We start from the raw sequence: 19,206 nt of genomic DNA, 5'->3' as shown, positions 1-19,206 counted from the left end.
CAAGTTCCTAGGCAAGTAATGCCAGTGTTGCCTCCCTGTCCTGGGCAGGGGCCACTTATTATTTTATTTATTTTTAATTTATAATTTATTCAAATTGGATTGCCTTGGTGACCTCCCAAACCTGATCATTGGCATCACCCCACTCTGACATTGCTCCAACCTCAGGACTTGAAGAAGCCGATGTCGGGGCAAGGGAAGAACTGCTCTCCCTTGGCTAAGGGCAGAGGGTTTATTCCAGAGGAACTGAGTCACTAGCCAAAGACTCAGCTTCCCTTGTTCTTCTCTATTCCTTTTCCCTTCCCTACCCTTCAATCCATCTTTGAAAGCTAATGTGTGTGTGTGTGTGTGTGTGTGTGTGTGTGTGTATGTGTGTGTATGTGCACATGCAAGTATGCACACAAACTTGGGTTTGTGTGGTGTGCGTGTGTGAGAGAATGTGCATGTATGTGTAACACAGGGGTTTAACCACCCCTTACCTAGGGCTTCGGACTCAGTTGTCCCTCTCCTCCTACCTGTGTTTCCTTGCTTTGGGGTCCTGACTGAGGAAGGTGTCCAGGGACAGAGTCAGGCCTAAGGACTGGGGAACCTCCTCTCACCTGACCGGACTCTGACCCACCTACCTCAGCTGGGATGAGGGGGTGCCCCTCATATTCAGTCATGTGGTTCCCAGTTACCCCATTCCCCACTCAAGACTCTGACCCAGCCTCAACTCTTAACTCTTGGGGCTTGGCTGAGGGGAACAAGCATTTGCTGAAACTTGAAAACAAAACAAAAACAGGAAAAATTGTACCTGGTACATTTTTTTTAGAAAAAAAAAATAAATTCTTGTTTGGAAACTTGAAGTAAGCTCTACTTTTTTTCTATCTTCAGAGGATGTGGATGGAGATGTGGGGCCTAATCGGACCTGGAACTCTTCCCTCTTCTAAAGAGGAAGCTACAGGCTGCTAGAAACCCATGGGATCTTAGGCTAGGTCGGGCTGATTCTTGGGGGCATAGTCTTACTTCTTTTCATATAATAAGGTGCTAGGGGCTGGGAGGGTAAAGTGCAGCTACAGAAGCTTTGAGCACCTGGTTCTTACACTAATTCCCTAAGTTACTTTAGCCCTTCAGATCCTCAGTGTCTTTATGTGTAAAACAAGGATGATGATGATGACACAGGGTGTCAAAGACCTGAGCAAGGTGACATGCTCCAGACAAAATGAAAGACTGAGCCTTTTTGCTGGCCTCTGTATGTAAGGGAATCACGCCTGACAGTATCTGGCTCAGAAAATATGGAAAGAGCTGTTCATGCCTTGGGAAAAGAGGGAAGAGGGGAAAATCTCCGCCCAGTCGTCAAGCAAAGTTAGGCCTCCTAGTTACCGTGGCAACGGGAATGGGGTCAGTCCCCAGTGGGAGGGCTGAGCACAACAGCAGGACTACCCAAGAATGTCACTATGGCAACCACGGCAACTAGTCAGCGCCAAACCATTGATCGTTATGGCGACAGATTAAGGCAGTTTCTACGAGCTGGAGAGTAAACTGAGTCACAGCTTTGGTACAGAACTTGGTGGGAGGTGTTTCTGTACCACTTGCAGACAGAATATTGCCTCAGTTTCGACTACAATACCCAGGAACTTCTTGGTTCTTGAGAACCAGAACAAACTTGCATGCCCGGGCTCTCTCTTCAAACTCTACGTTTCCCAGGGAACGTTTTGACGTACGCTCTGCTAAGTACGCCGAAGGTTGGGGGGAAGGGGGCGGAACGGACCAGGGCAAACTGTGGAATGAGACGCCGGAAGTACGTCGGGCGGAGTGGAACTTCAGGAGGAAGGGCTCGGGTTTAGGCTTCAGGAGAGGCCGCTCTGCTCTACCTCTCGTTGGTTCCGGAGGTCACTGAGGCTGTGGGAAATGCTGGCGCGCGCGGCGCGGGGCACTGGAGCCCTTTTGCTGAGGGTGAGAACGAAGCAAGCTTCTTCAGAGGCCCGGGACAGAGATCACCTGGGTCCTCAGCTGGGAAGGAGCGGGATTCCAACTTTGGGGAAGCACTGGGGTCAGAGGTCATGGTCCCCACGTGAGTCCTTCTCCGGGGATCGTGATTTAGGGAGATGCCTTCCGAATAGAGATGGGGTTCCGCGCCGCGTCCTCAGTCGACTCTCCTCTTCCTTCAGGGCTCTGTGCAGGCTTCTGGCCGAGCTCCGCGCCGCGCCTCCTCTGGACTGCCCCGGAACACCGTGTTACTGTTTGTGCCTCAGCAGGAGGCCTGGGTAGTGGAGCGAATGGGCCGATTCCACCGGATCCTGGAACCTGTGAGAACCTCTTTTGTCCACCTCCCGCCAGCCAAGTGATCGGATCTCCTACTCACGTGGGAGTGGGACTTCCCTGGGGCCTGTCTGCACTTTTGCCCCTTGACTACTGGGACCGTCCCTTGCAGGGACCCGTTCTGGCCGAGCCCAGTCTCCTGACCATCCCATGCGTGTTTCGCTGCTTTCCTTATTACCCTAGTATTCCACAGGCTGCATTCTTAGAACCACCCACCCTCTCTGCTCCACCTGTCTGCCTAAAGATGGCTATTCTTGCTGGCTCCCATTCTGTGGACATCCAGAGGCCTAGTCTTTCATTCTCGTGCTCTTAGGTTTCCCTATCAGTGACACCTCAGCCCTTGAGGACATGTCTTGGTAGGAGCTATCACTTCCCTGGGTATGTCCCATACATGACTTTCTGCCCTCTCCAGACTTAGCTAGAATTCAGGCTTATTACTCCCACTTTTCTCAGAATCCATGACTTCTTTTCCCAGGGCTTGAATGTCCTCATCCCTGTGTTAGACCGAATCCGATATGTGCAGAGTCTCAAGGAAATTGTCATCAATGTGCCTGAGCAGTCGGCTGTGACCCTTGGTGAGAGACACAGGTGACAGGGATGCGCTCAGCGCATTAGGATGTGGTTGCTATAGATCCAGAGCTTACGGAAAAAAAGAGCTTGTTAGGACGTAGAGGCCTGACCACCTTCCTTTTCTCTTTCTTTTGCTTCTGCAGACAATGTAACTCTGCAAATAGATGGAGTCCTTTACCTGCGTATTATGGATCCTTACAAGGTATCTGCCCCTGGCTTTATCCAGCCTTCCGAATAGCCCCTCATTAAAATCTTCACTTCTTACCCTGTACCTGCCTCTTTCAGGCAAGTTATGGTGTGGAAGACCCTGAGTATGCTGTCACCCAATTAGCACAGACGACTATGAGATCGGAGCTTGGCAAACTCTCTCTGGACAAAGTTTTTCGAGTAAGCAGATCTGGCCCTTAGGGCTTGGGGGCACATTCCTTGCCCTGTTGAATCTTTTCTGGAGATCAAGATTAACCCCGGGACCTTCTCAGTTTAGGCTCTTGGTAGATACATTGACTTGTGCTGCTCACATTTATCTTTCTCTAGGAGCGGGAGTCCCTGAATGCCAACATTGTGGATGCCATCAACCAGGCTGCTGACTACTGGGGTATCCGCTGCCTGCGTTATGAGATCAAAGATATCCATGTGCCGCCCCGAGTGAAGGAGTCGATGCAGATGCAGGTGGGGAACTGGATTTGGGAACTCGAATCCCAATGGGACTAGAATCCCCTATTGTGGTAGATACAGTTGTAAGTCCTGGTTAGAATTTCCCCTGGCTGCTTCTTGATGGGGGTCGTTGGGGCTTCCAGGTAGAGGCAGAGCGGCGGAAGCGGGCCACAGTTCTAGAGTCTGAAGGGACACGAGAGTCAGCTATCAATGTGGCAGAGGGGAAGAAACAGGCCCAGATTCTGGCCTCCGAAGCAGAAAAGGCTGAACAGATAAATCAGGCAGCAGGTGAGCAGTGAGTGGCATAGAGGCTGAGGGAGGAACACAGCATGGGTCTTTAAAGGTAAGTGCCGGAGCAGGAGCTTTGGGGTACTCTGATTTCATGGGTCAAACTGTCCTTTTTTTTTTTTTTTTTTTTTTTTTTATCCTTCCAGGAGAAGCCAGCGCGGTTCTGGCCAAGGCCAAGGCTAAAGCTGAAGCGATTCGAATCCTGGCTTCGGCTTTGACTCAACATGTGAGAGGCTGGTGGGTGGGAGTGAGGGATAGGAACGGACGATGGAAGGGCTATGCTCATCTACCCTTGTGGGGAGTTCCCGACATTGTGGGCTCCGTTAAGCCAGTTGACATGAGCTTTGTACTGTGATTTATAGACCCCTTTCCCAGGATCCTGACCTTTCTCTTCTCTTCCCAAACCTGTGACCTTTGATTTTATCTCCGTGCCCATAGAATGGAGATGCGGCAGCTTCCCTGACAGTGGCTGAGCAATATGTCAACGCGTTCTCCAAGCTTGCCAAGGATTCCAACACAGTCCTCCTGCCCTCCAACCCCAGTGACGTCACGAGTATGGTGGCTCAGGTTAGAGCTCTTTGGGGACAAGCGTACAGTAACCGTGTCGGGCTTAGCTAAGAGTGAAGAGTAGCTAAGAGTGAAGAGTTTCCACTCGCTCCTGTGGATACCTGTGTCAGTGTCCTGAGTCACCCTGTAGTGATGGTATGTAGGAGTCTCATCATTGAGTGCAAAGCTTAGAATACCTGAAGGAACAAGAAAAACCAAGGGGCTGGGTATGATGGTGCATGCCTGCAATATCAGCACTCAGGAGGAGATGCAGGAAGTTCCCAAGGTAGAGGCCTATCTAGGCTCCATAATGCAACTTTGTCTCAGAAAGAAAGAGGGGGAGATCAGGATGAAAAAGACAAGGGAAAATGAAAGAAACAGAAGAGTTGAGTAGACCCTTTTAGTAGTTTGGGACAGAGCTTCTGCAGTGTCCTTATGGTGTTCTCTCTCTCTCTCCCCGCAGGCCATGGGTGTGTATGGGGCTCTCACCAAAGCCCCAGTGCCAGGAGCCCAGAACTCCAGCGAAAACAGCAGAGATGTCCAGGGTACAGATCCAAGTCTTGAAGAACTGGGTAGAGTCAAGCTCAGTTAAGGAGATGGCTTGGCCAGGGAGTCTGGGGGCAGGGAACAGTACTCTCAGATTCTGGCTCCAGCCTCCCTGCCAAAATTTTAGTTTTTATTTTTTTATTTGAACTTAATAATCATGTAATAAACTTATCAGTGGCAAATTGGAAACTGTCCTCTTTGATTGGGGAATGAAGTTAGAAAAATCACTCCTGTTTTCTTTGGATGTCCACTCCCACCTTCCAGTCCAGGTAGGCCTGGAGAACCGATTCTCCATGACAAGAATGAACTTCATGTGACATGAAATCATCCTGTCTTCAAGGAAAACCCACACTATAGAGGTATAAAGCATGTGTCTACTGAACTGGCAGATGGAGAGCATTGTTTGCCCGCTGCTGCCGCGCGCGCACTAAGTGGTGCAGGTGTTTGGGGAAACATGAAAAGAGGACTACCTTTGCAGAATGGTACTTTGGAGATCTAGAAGGGCTGAGGGTGTATCTCGTTCATTCAAAACCATTTAATATCTACTGTGTACCAAGTAGAATGTTAGGATACCAACCTGGGTTTACAAGTTAAGGGATGGCCATGGTGATACATACCTAAAATCCCAACATTTGGTAGGCTGAAGCAGCAAGATTGTGAGTTCAAGGCCAGCTTGAAGTACTTAGTGAGACCCTGTCTCAAAGCAGCAGCAACCAAATTGAACCCCAGTGGCGTCTGCTTTCACGGACTACAAAGTCAGGTAGGGAACACAAGGAAGCAGACAGTGATAGGAAGTCATAACGGGGCTGATAAGGAGGCTCAGTGGGTACACCCTCATGCTGTGCAAGCCAAACGACCTGAGTTAGATCCTGGAACCATGTAAAGGGTGGAAGGAAAGAACCAATCTCACAGAGTTCTTCTCTAACTTCCACATGCACACCATGGTACACACACACACACACACATACAATAACATTTTTTTGTTTGTTTGTTTTTTGTTTTTTCGAGACAAGGTTTCTCTGTAGTTTTGGTGCCTGTCCTGGAGCTCACTCTGTAGACCAGGCTGGCCTCGAACTCAGAGATCCACCTGCCTATGCCTCCCGAGTGCTGGGATTAAAGGCATGTGCCACCACTGCCTGGCACAATAACATTATTTTTAAGTCATAGTGCTCTGGTGAAAGAGCTAACATAAGTTAGCTTGAGTTCCAGGAAACTTTGATGAAAATTATACCAGAGCTTGGATATGAAGGGAGGAAAAGAGATTCGTTTGGTGATCTGGAAATGAAGGTGTCAGGAGTTTGTAAATGCTGAGAGGCTGGGCATATCTGGCTTATAAACACAAGAGCAAAGGAACTGCTGTGGCTGGGATAGTTAACAGAAGCAAGGAAATAGCAACTCGATGTATTTAAGGGGAAAGGAAGAACTACGTAAATTTGTAGGACTCGGGTAGATAGGCGCCCCGCATTTACTAAGGAACCAAAAGAAAGTTGAGTGGTTTACTTACTGAGATCCAACTCACATACTATACAAATTACCCATTTTATTGTTTCTGGAGATAGGCTCTCTGTAGCCCAGGCTGGTCTTGTACTTGTGCCGCCATCCTCAGCCAACTTACCCCTTTTATGTCGGCTATGTTTTCAGTTAGTTAGCTACTTAGTGATTTTGAGAAAGTGTTTTATATATCCCAGGCTGGCCCCAAACTAGCTAGGATGACGTTGAACGTCTGTTCCTCCTGCTTCTGTCTCTCAGGGCTAATACTGCAGATCCATGCAGCTATGCCAGGTTCTGTGGAGTGCTGGAGATCTAACCCGGGGCTTTACACAGGCTAGGCAAGCGCTCTGTCAACTGGGCTGCACCTCCGTCACCCAACTTCCTCATTTTATTTGTTTGTTTTTGAGACAGGGTTTCTCTGTGTAGCCCTGGCTGTCTCAGGAACTTGCTCTGTAGACCAGGCTGGCCTCAAACTCACAGAGATCCGCCTGCCTCTGCCTCCCTTAAAGGCATGCACCACCACTGCCCGGCTTAACTTTCTCATTTTATTTATTTATTCATTTTAAGTATTTATTTATTATGTATACAGTGTTCACACGTATCCCTGCAGGCCAAAAGAGGGCGCCAGATCTCATTACAGATGGTTGTGAGCCACCATGTGTGTACTGGGAATTGAACTCAGGACCTCTGGAAGAGCAGTCAGTGCTCTTAACCTCTGAGCCATCTCTCCAGCCCCAACTTTCTCATTTTAAATGTAAAATTTAAATAATAAATCCCACCTTTAATCCCAGCACTCCGGAGGCAAGGACAGGTGGATCTCTGTGAGTTCGATGCCAGCCTGGTCTACAGAGTGAGATCCAGGACAGGCTCCAAAGCTACACAGAGAAACCCTGTCTTGAAAAACCAATAATAATAATAATAATAATAATAATAATAATAATAATAATAATAATTCCAGTAAATTTTAACATATTTACAGACTATGTGTAAGCACAAATTTAGAACATTTTTTCCCTCCCTACGCACACTATTGCATGCAAACACCACGTTTTGTTTATCCATTCACTAATAGAAATTTGAGTTTTTATCTTTTGGTAATTCCAGATGTTACTTTGGATGTTTACATATAGGTTTGGTTTGGATTTTTGGTTTTTGGAGACAGTTTCTCTGTGTAGCCCTGGCTGTCCTGGAACTCGCTCTGTAGGCCAGCCTGGCCTCAAACTCAGAAAGCCACCTGCCTCAGCCTCCCTAGTGCTGGGATTAAGGGTGTTCCCCACCACCACCTGGCACATACAGGTTTTTATTTAGATGTATTTTTAAAAATTTATTTATTTATATACAATGCTCTGCCTGCATGTATGTCTGCAGGCCAGAAGAGGGCATCAGATCTCATTACAGATGGTTGTGAGCCACCATGTAGGTGCTGGGAATTGAACTCAGGACCTCTGGAAGAACAGCCTGTGCTCTTAACTGTTGAGCCATCTCTCCAGCCCCTTTAGATGTATTTTTAAAGACACGTTTTAATTTATCTTGGTGTGTTAGCTTCTCTTTTTGTTACTGTGATAAAATGCTCTGGCAAAAACAGCTAAAGGAGAAAGTTTATTTAGCAGACAGTTTCAAGTTACAGTCCATCCTGGTAGGGAAGTCACAGCAGTACGAACTGGAGAGATGGCTCAGCGGTTAAGAGACTGGCTGCTCTTCCAAAGGACCCGGGTTCAATTCCCAGCACCCACACGGCAGCTCACAAGTGTCTGTAACTCCAGTTTCGGGGATCTGACACCCTCACACCAATGCACATAAAATTAAATTAAAAAGAGAGAGAGAGAGAGTAGTAAAGAGCATGTACTGCTCTTGGAGAAGACCAGAGTTCATTTCCCAGCATCCACATCAGGGAAACTGCAACCTTATATAACTCCAGCTCCATCAGAATCCAACACTCCAACCTCTATAATGCACCTGCACTCACATGCACATACTCACACACAAACACACATAACTAAAAATAAGCTTTTAGAAAAACTTGAAGCAGCTGGCCACATTACATCTGTAATCAGAAGAGAACAATGAGAGTAGGCATAATGCTTACTCTCACTCAGCTCACTCTTTTATTCCGTTCAGGTCTCCTGCCTAAGGAATGGTGCCATCCACAATGGACACGTCTTACTACCTCAGCTAACATAACCAAGATAACCCCTACAGTAGGCATGTCCAGAAGCCCATCTCCCAGGTGATTTTAGAGTCTGTCAAGTTGAAAGTTAACATTATACACCACACCTGGGTATCTATGTAGGTGTAGCTGGAGTTTTCCTGTGTCCACCCGGCTCCTGCAGCCACTCAGATCCAAGTAAACACACAGAGACTTATATTACTTATAAACTGTATGGCCGTGGCAGGTTTCTTGCTATCTAGTTCTTATATCTTAAATTAACCCATTTCTATTAATCTGTAAGTTGCCACATGGCTTGTAGTTTACTGGTACTTTACATCTTACTTCTCATGGTGGCTGCTGGCAGTGTCTCCTGACTCAGCCTTCCACTTCCCAGAATCCTCCTCTCTGCTTAACCCGCCTATACTATACTTCCTGCCTGGCTACTGGCCAATCAGAGCAACACATTCACAGCATACAGAAAGACATCCCCAGCATGTAGGCGTGGAATTTCTGGGCAATAGAGCAGCTAAACCTTGAGAAGCTGCTTTCCAACATTGCTGTGCCATCTTACAGTCCCCACCTGTGTGGAAGTTCCAGCTTCTGCACATCCTTGCTAATACTTGTAATCATCTTTCTTCCTCCTTGTGTGGGTCTCTGTGTTGGCACCGGCTGGCCTCGAGCTTGTGGCAATCCTTAGTCCTGGGACTGTAAGCGTGAGCTACCATTCCAGCTGTTGTTTTCTTTGGTGGGCTAGGGATTGAACCCAGAGATGCCAGTCAAGTACTGTACTGCTGAGCTACATCCACAGTCCAAACTAATACATTTAAAGTGCTAATTCAGGGCTGGAGAGATGGCTCAGAGGTTAAGAGCACTGCTTGTTCTTCCAAAGGTCCTGAGTTCAATTTCCAACAACCACATGGTGGCTCACAACCATCTGTAATGAGATCTGGTGCCCTCTTCTGGCTTGCAGGGATATGTGCAGACAGAACACTGTATACATAATAAATAAATCTTTCTTTAAAAAAAAAAAAAAAAAAAAAAGGCTGGAGAGATGGCTCAGAGGTTAAGAGCACTGGCTGTTCTTCCAGAGGTCCTGAGTTCAATTCCCAGCAACCACATGGTGGCTCACAACCATCAGTAATGAGATCTGATGCCCTCTTCTGGCCTTTCAGGGATACACGCAAACCGAATAATGTGTAAATAATAAATAAATCTTTAAAACAAAACAAAAATAAATTGCTAATTCTACCACCTCCCAGATAGCTAATGATGTTGAGAATCTTCCATGTGTTTATTGGCTATGTGTATCCTTTTTAGAGAAATGTCTAGAGGCCCATTGTTCATCTTTAAATTGCATTACTTAATTTTTATTAAATTTTGTTATGTTATGAGTGTTTTTGTTCACATGTATGTATAGTACCATACATGTGCCTGGAGCCTTTGAAAATCAGAAGAGGGCTTTGGGTCTTTTGGAACTGGAGTTGTGTATGGTTTTGAGCCTTCATGTGGGTGCTGGAAATTGAACCCAGGTCCTCTGCAAAAACAAGTGATCTTAACCACTGAGCCCATCTTTCCAGCCCCTATTAATGTATATTTAAGATTCAGCTAACAGTTTTGAGAGCAATGATGAACGCTATCAACTGGAATCAGCTAAACACAGAGGAGAAAAAGTTTTATCTTTTCCATGTCTCGTGTGTGTGTGTGTGTGTGTGTGTGTGTGTGTGTGTGTGTGTGTATGATGCCAGGAATAATCCTCCATCTTTTTTCCACCTTACTCATTGAAGTAGGATCTGGTAATCAAATTCAGAGCTTGACAATATGAATAGTCTAGCTAGCCACAATCTGGCAATACCCTGTTGGGACTGGATTACTGGGCCACATGCCCACCCAGCCTTTAAGTGGGTTTCTGGGAATTCAAACTAGTCTTTATGATTACGCGGCAAGCACTTTAATTACTGAGCCATCTCCCCAGCTCAGTGTTATTTTACGGATGACCATGCCCAGTGATGAACTGCTGACACAGCAAAGGCTCTAGTCGAATTTGACTCCAGAAGCTATGCTTTAGTTCTAATAAAAAACCGACAGTGAAGGCCAGGTATGGTGGCCCATGCCTTTAGTCCCAGCACTCAAGAGACAGAGGCAGGTGGATCTCTGTGAGTTTGAGTTTGGTCTACATAGCAAGTTCCAGGACAGCTAGAGCTACATAATAGACCTCGTGTCAAAAAAAATGGACAGTGAATCTGGAAAGATGGCTTAGTGGTGAAGAGCAATTGCAGCACTAAATGCATTTGCTACACAAATACACTCAGGTACACAAAACACACATACACATAAATGCATATTTAAAAAAAACAGACAGTGATGCCTGAACTTTTTTTCTTTCATGTGTGTGTACACACCTGGTTGTCCTCCCAACTCTTAGATTAGTGCCTTGCCTCCATTTATGAGTTACTGAATCTCCCAGCAAACTTGCCAGCCCTACGTTCCTTGTCGAACTTCCACCCTGGTGCCGGCAGGTGGCGACGAATCTCCTGGTAGGGCGCTCTGTCAGACGTGCACACCTCTGTGGTGTCAGGCTGCAGGCACCGCAGCCGCACTTCCGGGCGCGGATCCAGGTGAGCCAAGGTCTCCCGAGAGCCCTCTATTACCGTCACCCCTAGCACAGGTGCCTCAGCTTGCTGCCGGGGTGCCCAGCACCGGAGGGAGCATGCCCACGTGTTGGCCGGGTTCCCACCGGAGGAGACAGAGCCGCCGGGACTCGTGGATCCCACCTTAGCTCCACGGGATCTATACGGGGTTCCTGGGGACGCCGTTCCTCTGGTTTTCTGTTGATCCTGGTCGCCCGGAAGCGGAGCGTGACTCCTCCCCCTCGTCTCCTCGGTCCCCGCCAGGCGGCGCCGTTTACTCTCTCCGATTTTCCGTGTGGCTCTTACCAATTGTCACCCTAGGAATGCTGAGATAGTCATTGAACTGACAGAGAACCATCTACCTACCATTTGGAATAGTCATCCTTCTAGACTGTGGTTTGACAGCATGCTTGTATATGCACAGGTTGCTGTGCTCACGTCCAGAGCCTGAATCAGTAGGTGTAGCCTGGGCTCCCGGTTGAGATCCAGAGTTTCAGCATCTCTCCCTCAGATGGTATAACTTGTAGAAACAGCTGGAATGAGTTGGCTATGAGTTGTTTACATCCTGAAGTTTTATAGCAGTAAGTGGTTGTTATTGGGCATTGTTTTGAGGCCCAAAATGTCCAATCTTTTTTTTGCACCACAACGAAAATTTTCCTCTTCTCTACCAGGATGCAGAAGGTCCCCGTGCTCCTCTTCTTAGCCTGGGTCTGCTTCCTTTTCTACGCCGGCATTGCACTCTTCACCAGTGGCTTCCTTCTCACCCGTTTGGAACTCACCAACCAAAGCAGCTGTCAAGAGCCCCCAGGCCCTGGTTCCCAGCCATGGGGGAGCCAAGGAAAACCTGGGGCCTGCTGGATGCCTTCCCGGTTCTCCAGGCTTGTGTTGGTGCTGATAGATGCTCTGAGATTTGACTTTGCCCAGCCCCAGTGCTCACGTGTACCTGGCGAACCTCCTGTCTCCGTGCCTTTTCTGGGAAAATTAGGCTCTTTGCAGAGGATCCTAGAGAGTCAACCCCACCATGCCCGGCTATACCGATCTCAGGTGGATCCCCCCACGACCACCATGCAGCGTCTCAAGGCTCTCACCACTGGCTCACTGCCTACCTTTATTGATGCTGGCAGTAACTTTGCCAGCCATGCTATAGTGGAAGATAATCTCATTAAGCAGCTCACCAGTGCAGGTCAGTATGGACTCCTTTGGAAGCCAGGTGTACCTGGGCTTTCAGAAGTTACGGGGCCAGGACTTAGGGTACCCAGCTCTGTGTTTGATTATGGTGTAGGGAAACTGGGGAGTAGAAATAGATGGGACCTTGCTTGTGGAAAGCTCAAGAGATTTTTGTCCTTGATGAAGCTTCTAATGTGCACAAAATGTTTAACTCTTGGGAGCTCCAATTAAGGAAGAAATGAAGACAGGTGTCTTGGCTTGCAAGTGTGGAGAAAAGAGTTGAAGTATCCGGGTTGTGTTCACTGACTGCTTATGAAAAAAAGTAGGCAAGGGGCAGAGCATGGCGCACGCCTTTAATTCCAGCACTCAGGAGGCAGAGGCAGGCGGATCTCTGAGTCCCAGATTAGCCTGGTCTATATAGTGAGACCTGTCTCAAAACAAACAAACAAACATACATGTCAGCAGATACCCTAGGGACCAAGGAGTAGTCGATCATTTTGTAGAAATGGAAGTGACAGGTCTAGAGGGGATGTGGTTATCAGAGAAAGCTTGATGGGAAATTTTAGGTGATGCTGAATGAACTCCTGTACTTGGGGATGTGTGGTTGAGATTCCTATTGGATATGTGTATATACACACACACACACACACACACACACACACACACACACACACGCATAGTGTATGTGTGTGAGTGCACATGCCATGGCACACGTGTGGAAGTAAGAGGACAACTTTAGAAGTTGATTTTCTCCTTTTCCACTATGTGGGTTCTGAGTATTGAACTCAAGTTGTCAGGCTTGGTGGCAAGCACTTTGACCCATAGAGATGTCTCACCTGCTCTTTTTTGGGTTTTTTTTTTTTTTTTTTTGAGACTTCTGTCATAATATCCCCTGCTCTGGTTCTCACATGAACAAGATTTGCTCTGATTCTCCTCTTGTCTCTACAGGTAGGCGTATAGTTTTCATGGGAGATGATACCTGGAAAGACCTTTTCCCTGGAGCTTTTTCCCAAGCTTTCTTCTTCTCGTCCTTCAATGTCAGAGACCTCCACACAGTGGACAATGGCATCCTGGAACATCTCTACCCTACCAGTGAGCGTGGGGAAAGAGCACCCTGGGAGTCGGGGAGGGTGTGTACAGATTGTGGGTGTGGCAGAGCCTTTGGTTGGATCCCTGGGCATAGAGGAATGTCGAGGCCTGGCTTGGGGTGAGGAATAGGCTCTGCTGCCCTGTGCTCAGTGTTCTCCCCTCCACAGTGGACAGTGGAGCATGGGACGTGCTGATTGCCCACTTCCTGGGTGTGGATCATTGTGGTCACAAGCATGGGCCTCACCACCCTGAAATGGCCAAGAAACTTAGCCAGATGGACCAGGTGATCCAGTGAGTGTGGGATACTGGCTGGGGGAATGGGTTTATGTTTGAGAATCTCAGGACATAGGATTCTATGAGAAAAAAACAAAAACAAAAAAACAACCCTTATGTGGAGCCTCTTTTCTGGATGAAATCTACGTACGTACATATGTATACGTATATATGTATGTATGTGTGTACATATGTATATATGTATGTATGTATGTATTTTGAAAGTGTTTCATTATGTAGCTATGTAGCTCTGGCTGACCTGGAACTTGCAATATAAACCAGACCAGGCTGGACTCAAACTCACAGAGATCCACCTACGTCTGGCTGCTTCCAAGTCCTGGGATTAAAGGCATGCACTACCATGCCCTGGCTCTGAATTATTTTATACGGGCCTTTTCCCCAAAACCTAGGGGCACCATCCATTTTGAATAACTTGGTGTGTAGCTCTGGGCTGCAGGGTTATGACTGAAGAGGTATCTTTTTGACAGAGGTTTGGGCCCTGTTAATGGAAGTCAGTGGTGGAGGTGAGTGGGCCCCTGAGAAGAATCTTTCTCTCTCTCTCTCTGCCCTCTGACACATTTGTTGACCCTCAGGGGACTCATGGAACGTCTGGAGAATGACACACTGCTAGTGGTAGCTGGTGACCATGGGATGACCGTGAACGGGGACCATGGAGGGGACAGTGAACTGGAGGTCTCTGCTGCACTGTTCCTGTACAGCCGCACAGCCCTCTTCCCTAGTGCCCCACCAGAGGTGAGGCCTGGCTTGTACCTCTTCCGGTCTCCCCACATTGTGATCCCTTTATTTTAGGCTACCCAAAATGTGATCTGGCTCCACTCTCACTTTGTGTGTGTGTGTGTGTGTGTGTGTGTGTGTGTGTGTATTGTGTGTGCGCGATGGATGTATGTGGTATATGTGCACTGTGTGTGCTGGTATGCACACTCTTGTGTGCAAGGAGGCCAGAGGACGTTGGGAGTTCTGCTCTATGACTCTCCACCTTATCCTACTGAAAGAGGGTCTCTCACTGAACTTGGAACTATCCTGGTGGCCAGAAATCCTGTCTCTGTCCACCATGGCACTAGGTTACAGGCATGCGTGGTCATGCCCGGCTTTCTACATGGATTCTGTGATCCAAACTCAGGTCCTTATGTTTATGCAGCAAATGCTCTCACCCACTCTGAACCATCTCTCCGGACACTCCCTCCGCCATTTTTACCTAGGCCTGGTGAATACACGGATAACTGTTCTTCCCTTCCTTCTAGGAGCCAGAGGTTATTCCTCAAGTCAGCCTTGTGCCCACACTGGCACTGCTGCTAGGTCTGCCCATCCCATTTGGGAACATCGGGGAAGTGATGGCTGAGCTGTTCTCAAGTGGCAGTGACCCCCATCCTCACACCTCTGCTCTAGCCCAGGTCTCAGCTCTCCATATCAATGCCCAGCAGGTAGGTGAAAGGACTAGACCTGTGTGTGATTAAGCACAAGGACCACCCCATTGGACAGTCTTCACTTCCCCGCCATAGCATGGCCATGCCCTCCTTCCATTATCCTCCCTTCTCCCACCCTGGACAGAATTTGAGCCCTAGTTTCCAGGTACCTCTTTGTATAACATCTGTCCTTACCTCTGCCCCAGTTTCTCCCTCTGACCTGTTTCTGTTTGTCTGACCTTTCCGGCCAGGTGTCCCGATTTCTTCATACTTACTCAGCTGCTACTCAGGATCTGCAAGTTAAAGAGCTTCATCAGCTGCAGAAGCTCTTCTCCAAGGCCTCCGCTAGCTACCAACAGCTCCTGCAGCAGCCCCCGGAGGCTGAGGCATCCCTGAAGACTTTGATTGCTGAGTTGCAGCAGTTCCTGCGGGGAGCTCGGGCCCTGTGCATCGAGTCTTGGGCCCGTTTCTCTCTGGTCCGAATGGCAGGGGGTGCTGCTCTCTTGGCTGCTGCCTGCTTTCTCTGCCTGCTTGCATCCCAGTTGGCAGTATCCCCAGGCTTTCTCTTCCGCCCGCTACTGCTAATACCTGTAGCCTGGGGCCTAACTTGGGCCATACTGTATGCTGGACTCTTGGTAACCACAGGGTCAAAGGTGGATTCGGTGGTTCTAGGAGCTGTAGCCGCAGCAGGTTCTCTCCTTCCTTTTCTGTGGAAAGTTTGGGTTAGCTGGGGGTCCAACAGGCCCCTGGTACCCCTGCTTCCTGTCCCTACACCTGTCCTGTTACTCCTGCTCCTCCGCTTGGCCACCTTCTTCTCTGATAGTTTTGTTGTTGCTGAGGCCAGGGCCGCTCCCTTCCTTTTGGGCTCTCTCATCCTATTCCTGGTTGCCCGTCTTCACTGGGAGGGCCAGCTACTACCACCTAAACTGCTCACATTCTCCCGCCTTGGCTCTTCTGCCCCAATAGGCCCCCCACGGCACAGTGGCACCTACGCCCTGAGGCTTGGGATTGGGTTGCTTTTATGTACAAGGCTAGCGGGGCTTTTTCACCGCTGCCCTGAAGAGACGCCTGCTTGCCACTCCTCTCCCTGGCTGAGTCCTTTGGCATCTATGGTGGGCGGTCGAGCCAAGAATTTGTGGTACGGAGCTTGTGTGGGGGCGCTGGTGGCTCTGTTGGTTGTTGTGCGCCTGTGGCTCCGCCGCTATGGTAATCTCAAGAGTCCCGAGCCTTCTGTGCTCTTTGTGCGCTGGGGGTTGCCTCTCATGGCACTAGGCACGGCCGCCTTCTGGGCACTGGCATCGGGGGCCGATGAAGCGCCACCACGTCTCCGGGCCCTGGTTGCCGGGGCGTCAGCTGTGCTGCCTCGGGCTGTGGTGGGGCTGGCTGCCTCGGGGCTCGTGCTGCTGTTGTGGAGACCCGTGACTGTGCTGGTGAAGGCTGGGGCTGGTGCCTCAAGGACCAGGACTATCTTCACTCCCTTCTCAGGTCCCCCTACCTCCCAGGCTGACCTAGATTATGTGGTCCCACAAATCTACCGCCACATGCAGGAAGAGTTCCAGGGCCGGCTAGAGAGGACCAGAGCCCAGGGTCCTGTGACGGTGGCTGCGTATCAGTTAGGAAGTGTCTACTCAGCTGCTATGGTCACAGCCCTCATCCTCTTGGCCTTCCCGCTTCTACTGTTGCATGTAGAGCGAGTCAGCCTTGTGTTCCTGCTCCTGTTCCTGCAGAGCTTCCTTCTCCTGCATCTGCTTGCTGCTGGGACCCCGGTCACCACCACTGGTAAACACGGACCTTAGCCCTGATGCATCTTGTCTTGAGGCCGGTGTTTCTCACTTTGACATACAGTCTCTTGTCCCTGCAGTTGGGAGAGTCTTCCTGATGTCCTCCCTTATCTGCCATCACCATATTAGTCCCCTCCCCCTGCCCTCCGCCCCAGCCCTTGGAGATGAGAGATAGGGACTTCAGGATTCACTTCTTAGAGAAACTCTGTCTCCCCGTGAGCACATTCCCTGATTTTTCAGTTACAGAAGTGCTACAGCATGAATATATTATGGCATAGTGAGCTCTTTGTGAGAAAGAAAGAAAAATTGAACACTGTGGTCTCGTGTTACAACTTGTAGCACCGAGGCAATTAGAATAGCAGTATTGACTGTAAAGGAGGTTGGGGTCGCATGCCACTGTGTGCAAAAATTTGCTCAAGTACTAGGAGCGGGTGGTCCCAGAAGAGAAGGCTGTAGGTTGGGGAACGAGATGTCGTCGTAAAGAAGTATGTCTTTTCTTCTAGGTCCTTTTACTGTGCTGTGGCAGGCAGTCTCGGCGTGGGCCCTTTTGGCCACCCAGACCTTCTACTCCACTGGCCACCAGCCTGTCTTTTCAGCCATCCATTGGCATGCAGCCTTCGTGGGATTCCCAGAAGGTCATGGCTCTTCTACTTGGTTGCCTGCTTTGCTAGTGGGAGCTAACACCTTTGCCTCCCACATCCTCTTTGCAGGTACCTCTTGGCTTTACCTCCTAACTTCTGTTGATGCAGCTTTGTGGAAAGAAAGGAAAACTTTGGATCTGGAGGGGAAGATGCAGTTTTGTTGGCTGCCCTAAGCTCTTTGCAGCCTGAGCCAACTAGGGAGGTTGGGGACCAGGTTGGAGTGGTCCCAGGGTCCTCCCTTGATGCCAGCCCTGTCCTTCTGGAGGCAGTAGGTTGCCCACTGCTCCTGCTCTGGCCCTTCCTGTGTGAGAGTCAAGGGCCGAGGAAGAGGCAGCAGCTTCCAGGGAGTGAAGCTGAGGCCAGAGTCAGGCCTGAGGAGGAGAAAGAGGAGCCACTGATGGAGATGCGCCTCCGAGATGCTCCGCATCACTTCAATGCAGCCCTGTTGCAGCTGGGCCTCAAGTACCTCTTTGTCCTTGGAGTTCAGGTGGGTGCAGGGAGACATGGTAGAGCTGATGACCTTTCCCTCCTTTTTTTTTTATTACACTTTTATTACACTTTTTCTTAGTTTCAGATACCTTGGGAAAGATCCTTGATGGAGGTTCATATAAGTGAAGTGATTGCTCAAATTCAGACCTCCAGTGGCAGATTTGAGACCAGGGCTGAGTTTTCTTATTCCAGTCCTGGATCCTTTCTTCTCTGCTGTGTAGATCTGGGTCCTGCATTTCAGACACACTGGAAATGCTGTGGTTATGGCCAGGATTCTTTCCATCAGAGGCAGAGATGGGTTGCTGATATCTCCCTCTGATGGAAGGCAAAGTGTGAATGTCAGCATTACAGACGGATAGTGACTTCCCCAAGTTCACATGAGTCAGTGGTTGGACCAGGACAAGAACTGGGTTTCCTAACTCCCAGCCCAGGGTGTCTTCCAGTGGTATGTACTGCTTTCCTCCTCTTGCTTCCTCCAAAGTAACTGCCCGCCTCTCTTCCCTTAGATTCTAGCCTGTGCCTTGGCCGCGTCCATCCTCCGAAGGCATCTCATGGTCTGGAAGGTGTTTGCCCCCAAGTAAGTGGGTTTGCTTGAGAAGAGGTGATATGGAGGGAGAGACTTTGAGGAAACTATGGCTATCCTAGGTCAGGTTGACAAGGTTTGGCCTCTTTAGGGAAAGGCATTAGACTTTTCACCTGTGTCCTGAAGTACTCCGTCTTTCTTCACAGGTTCATTTTTGAAGCCGTAGGTTTCATTGTGAGCAGCGTGGGACTTCTCCTGGGCATAGCTTTGGTGATGCGAGTGGATGGTGCCGTGAGTTCCTGGTTCCGAAGACTAGTTCTGGCTCAGCAGAGGTAGCCCAGGCTCTGCGTGTTGGCACCTGGCCATGGAGAGAGCTGGAGAATCATCTGGCTTGATCTATACTAGTGCTGGATATTCTGCAAGAGAGACTCAGACACACCTCTTACCACCGTGTCACCGGAGGCTGCTTACCAGGACTTCATCGTTTTATAATTCAGAATCACCATGGAGCCTGAGCCCAACTCCTTATTTGGATGCATCTGATGGACTACAGGGGCGGTCACCGAAGTGGAATAAAATAGCAATGTAAATGTGTGTGTCTAAGATGTGGAGGAGCTGGCCAAGTCAGTCTCTCTTCTCACCAAGCACGA

The 19,206-nt window shown here is 49.0% G+C and overlaps 2 protein-coding genes across 3 annotated transcripts; both read left to right on the top strand.

Annotated features, from left to right (window-relative positions):
- Window positions 1-1,768: 1,768 nt before the first annotated feature.
- Window positions 1,769-5,091, top strand: Stoml2 (stomatin like 2). Its single transcript, XM_059255733.1, has 10 exons — window positions 1,769-1,932; window positions 2,148-2,285; window positions 2,774-2,873; window positions 3,012-3,070; window positions 3,154-3,255; window positions 3,403-3,537; window positions 3,666-3,810; window positions 3,957-4,036; window positions 4,249-4,377; window positions 4,820-5,091. Exons 1-10 carry the CDS (start codon window positions 1,888-1,890, stop codon window positions 4,946-4,948), a joined length of 1,062 nt encoding a protein of 353 aa, XP_059111716.1. The 5' UTR covers window positions 1,769-1,887; the 3' UTR covers window positions 4,949-5,091.
- Window positions 5,092-11,122: 6,031 nt separating this feature from the next.
- On the top strand, window positions 11,123-19,206 carry Pigo (phosphatidylinositol glycan anchor biosynthesis class O). Of its 2 annotated transcripts, XM_059254189.1 has the most exons (11): window positions 11,123-11,750; window positions 11,841-12,352; window positions 13,285-13,428; window positions 13,593-13,716; window positions 14,292-14,451; window positions 14,961-15,140; window positions 15,374-16,901; window positions 17,407-17,613; window positions 17,814-18,031; window positions 18,540-18,610; window positions 18,763-19,206. In XM_059254189.1, the coding sequence occupies exons 2-11, from the start codon at window positions 11,842-11,844 to the stop codon at window positions 18,890-18,892; spliced, it is 3,273 nt and encodes a 1,090-aa protein (XP_059110172.1). In that variant the 5' UTR covers window positions 11,123-11,750; window position 11,841; the 3' UTR covers window positions 18,893-19,206. The 2 variants fall into 2 exon arrangements, with proteins under 2 accessions (XP_059110172.1, XP_059110171.1); XM_059254188.1 differs by having other exon boundaries at window positions 11,124-12,352.

The sequence above is a fragment of the Peromyscus eremicus genome, chromosome 2, assembly GCF_949786415.1.
Source record: "Peromyscus eremicus chromosome 2, PerEre_H2_v1, whole genome shotgun sequence".
Classification (NCBI taxonomy): Eukaryota; Metazoa; Chordata; class Mammalia; order Rodentia; family Cricetidae; genus Peromyscus; species Peromyscus eremicus.
The sequence above is the reverse complement of the archived record's forward strand: the minus strand, read 5'-3'. Positions and strand labels throughout refer to the sequence as shown.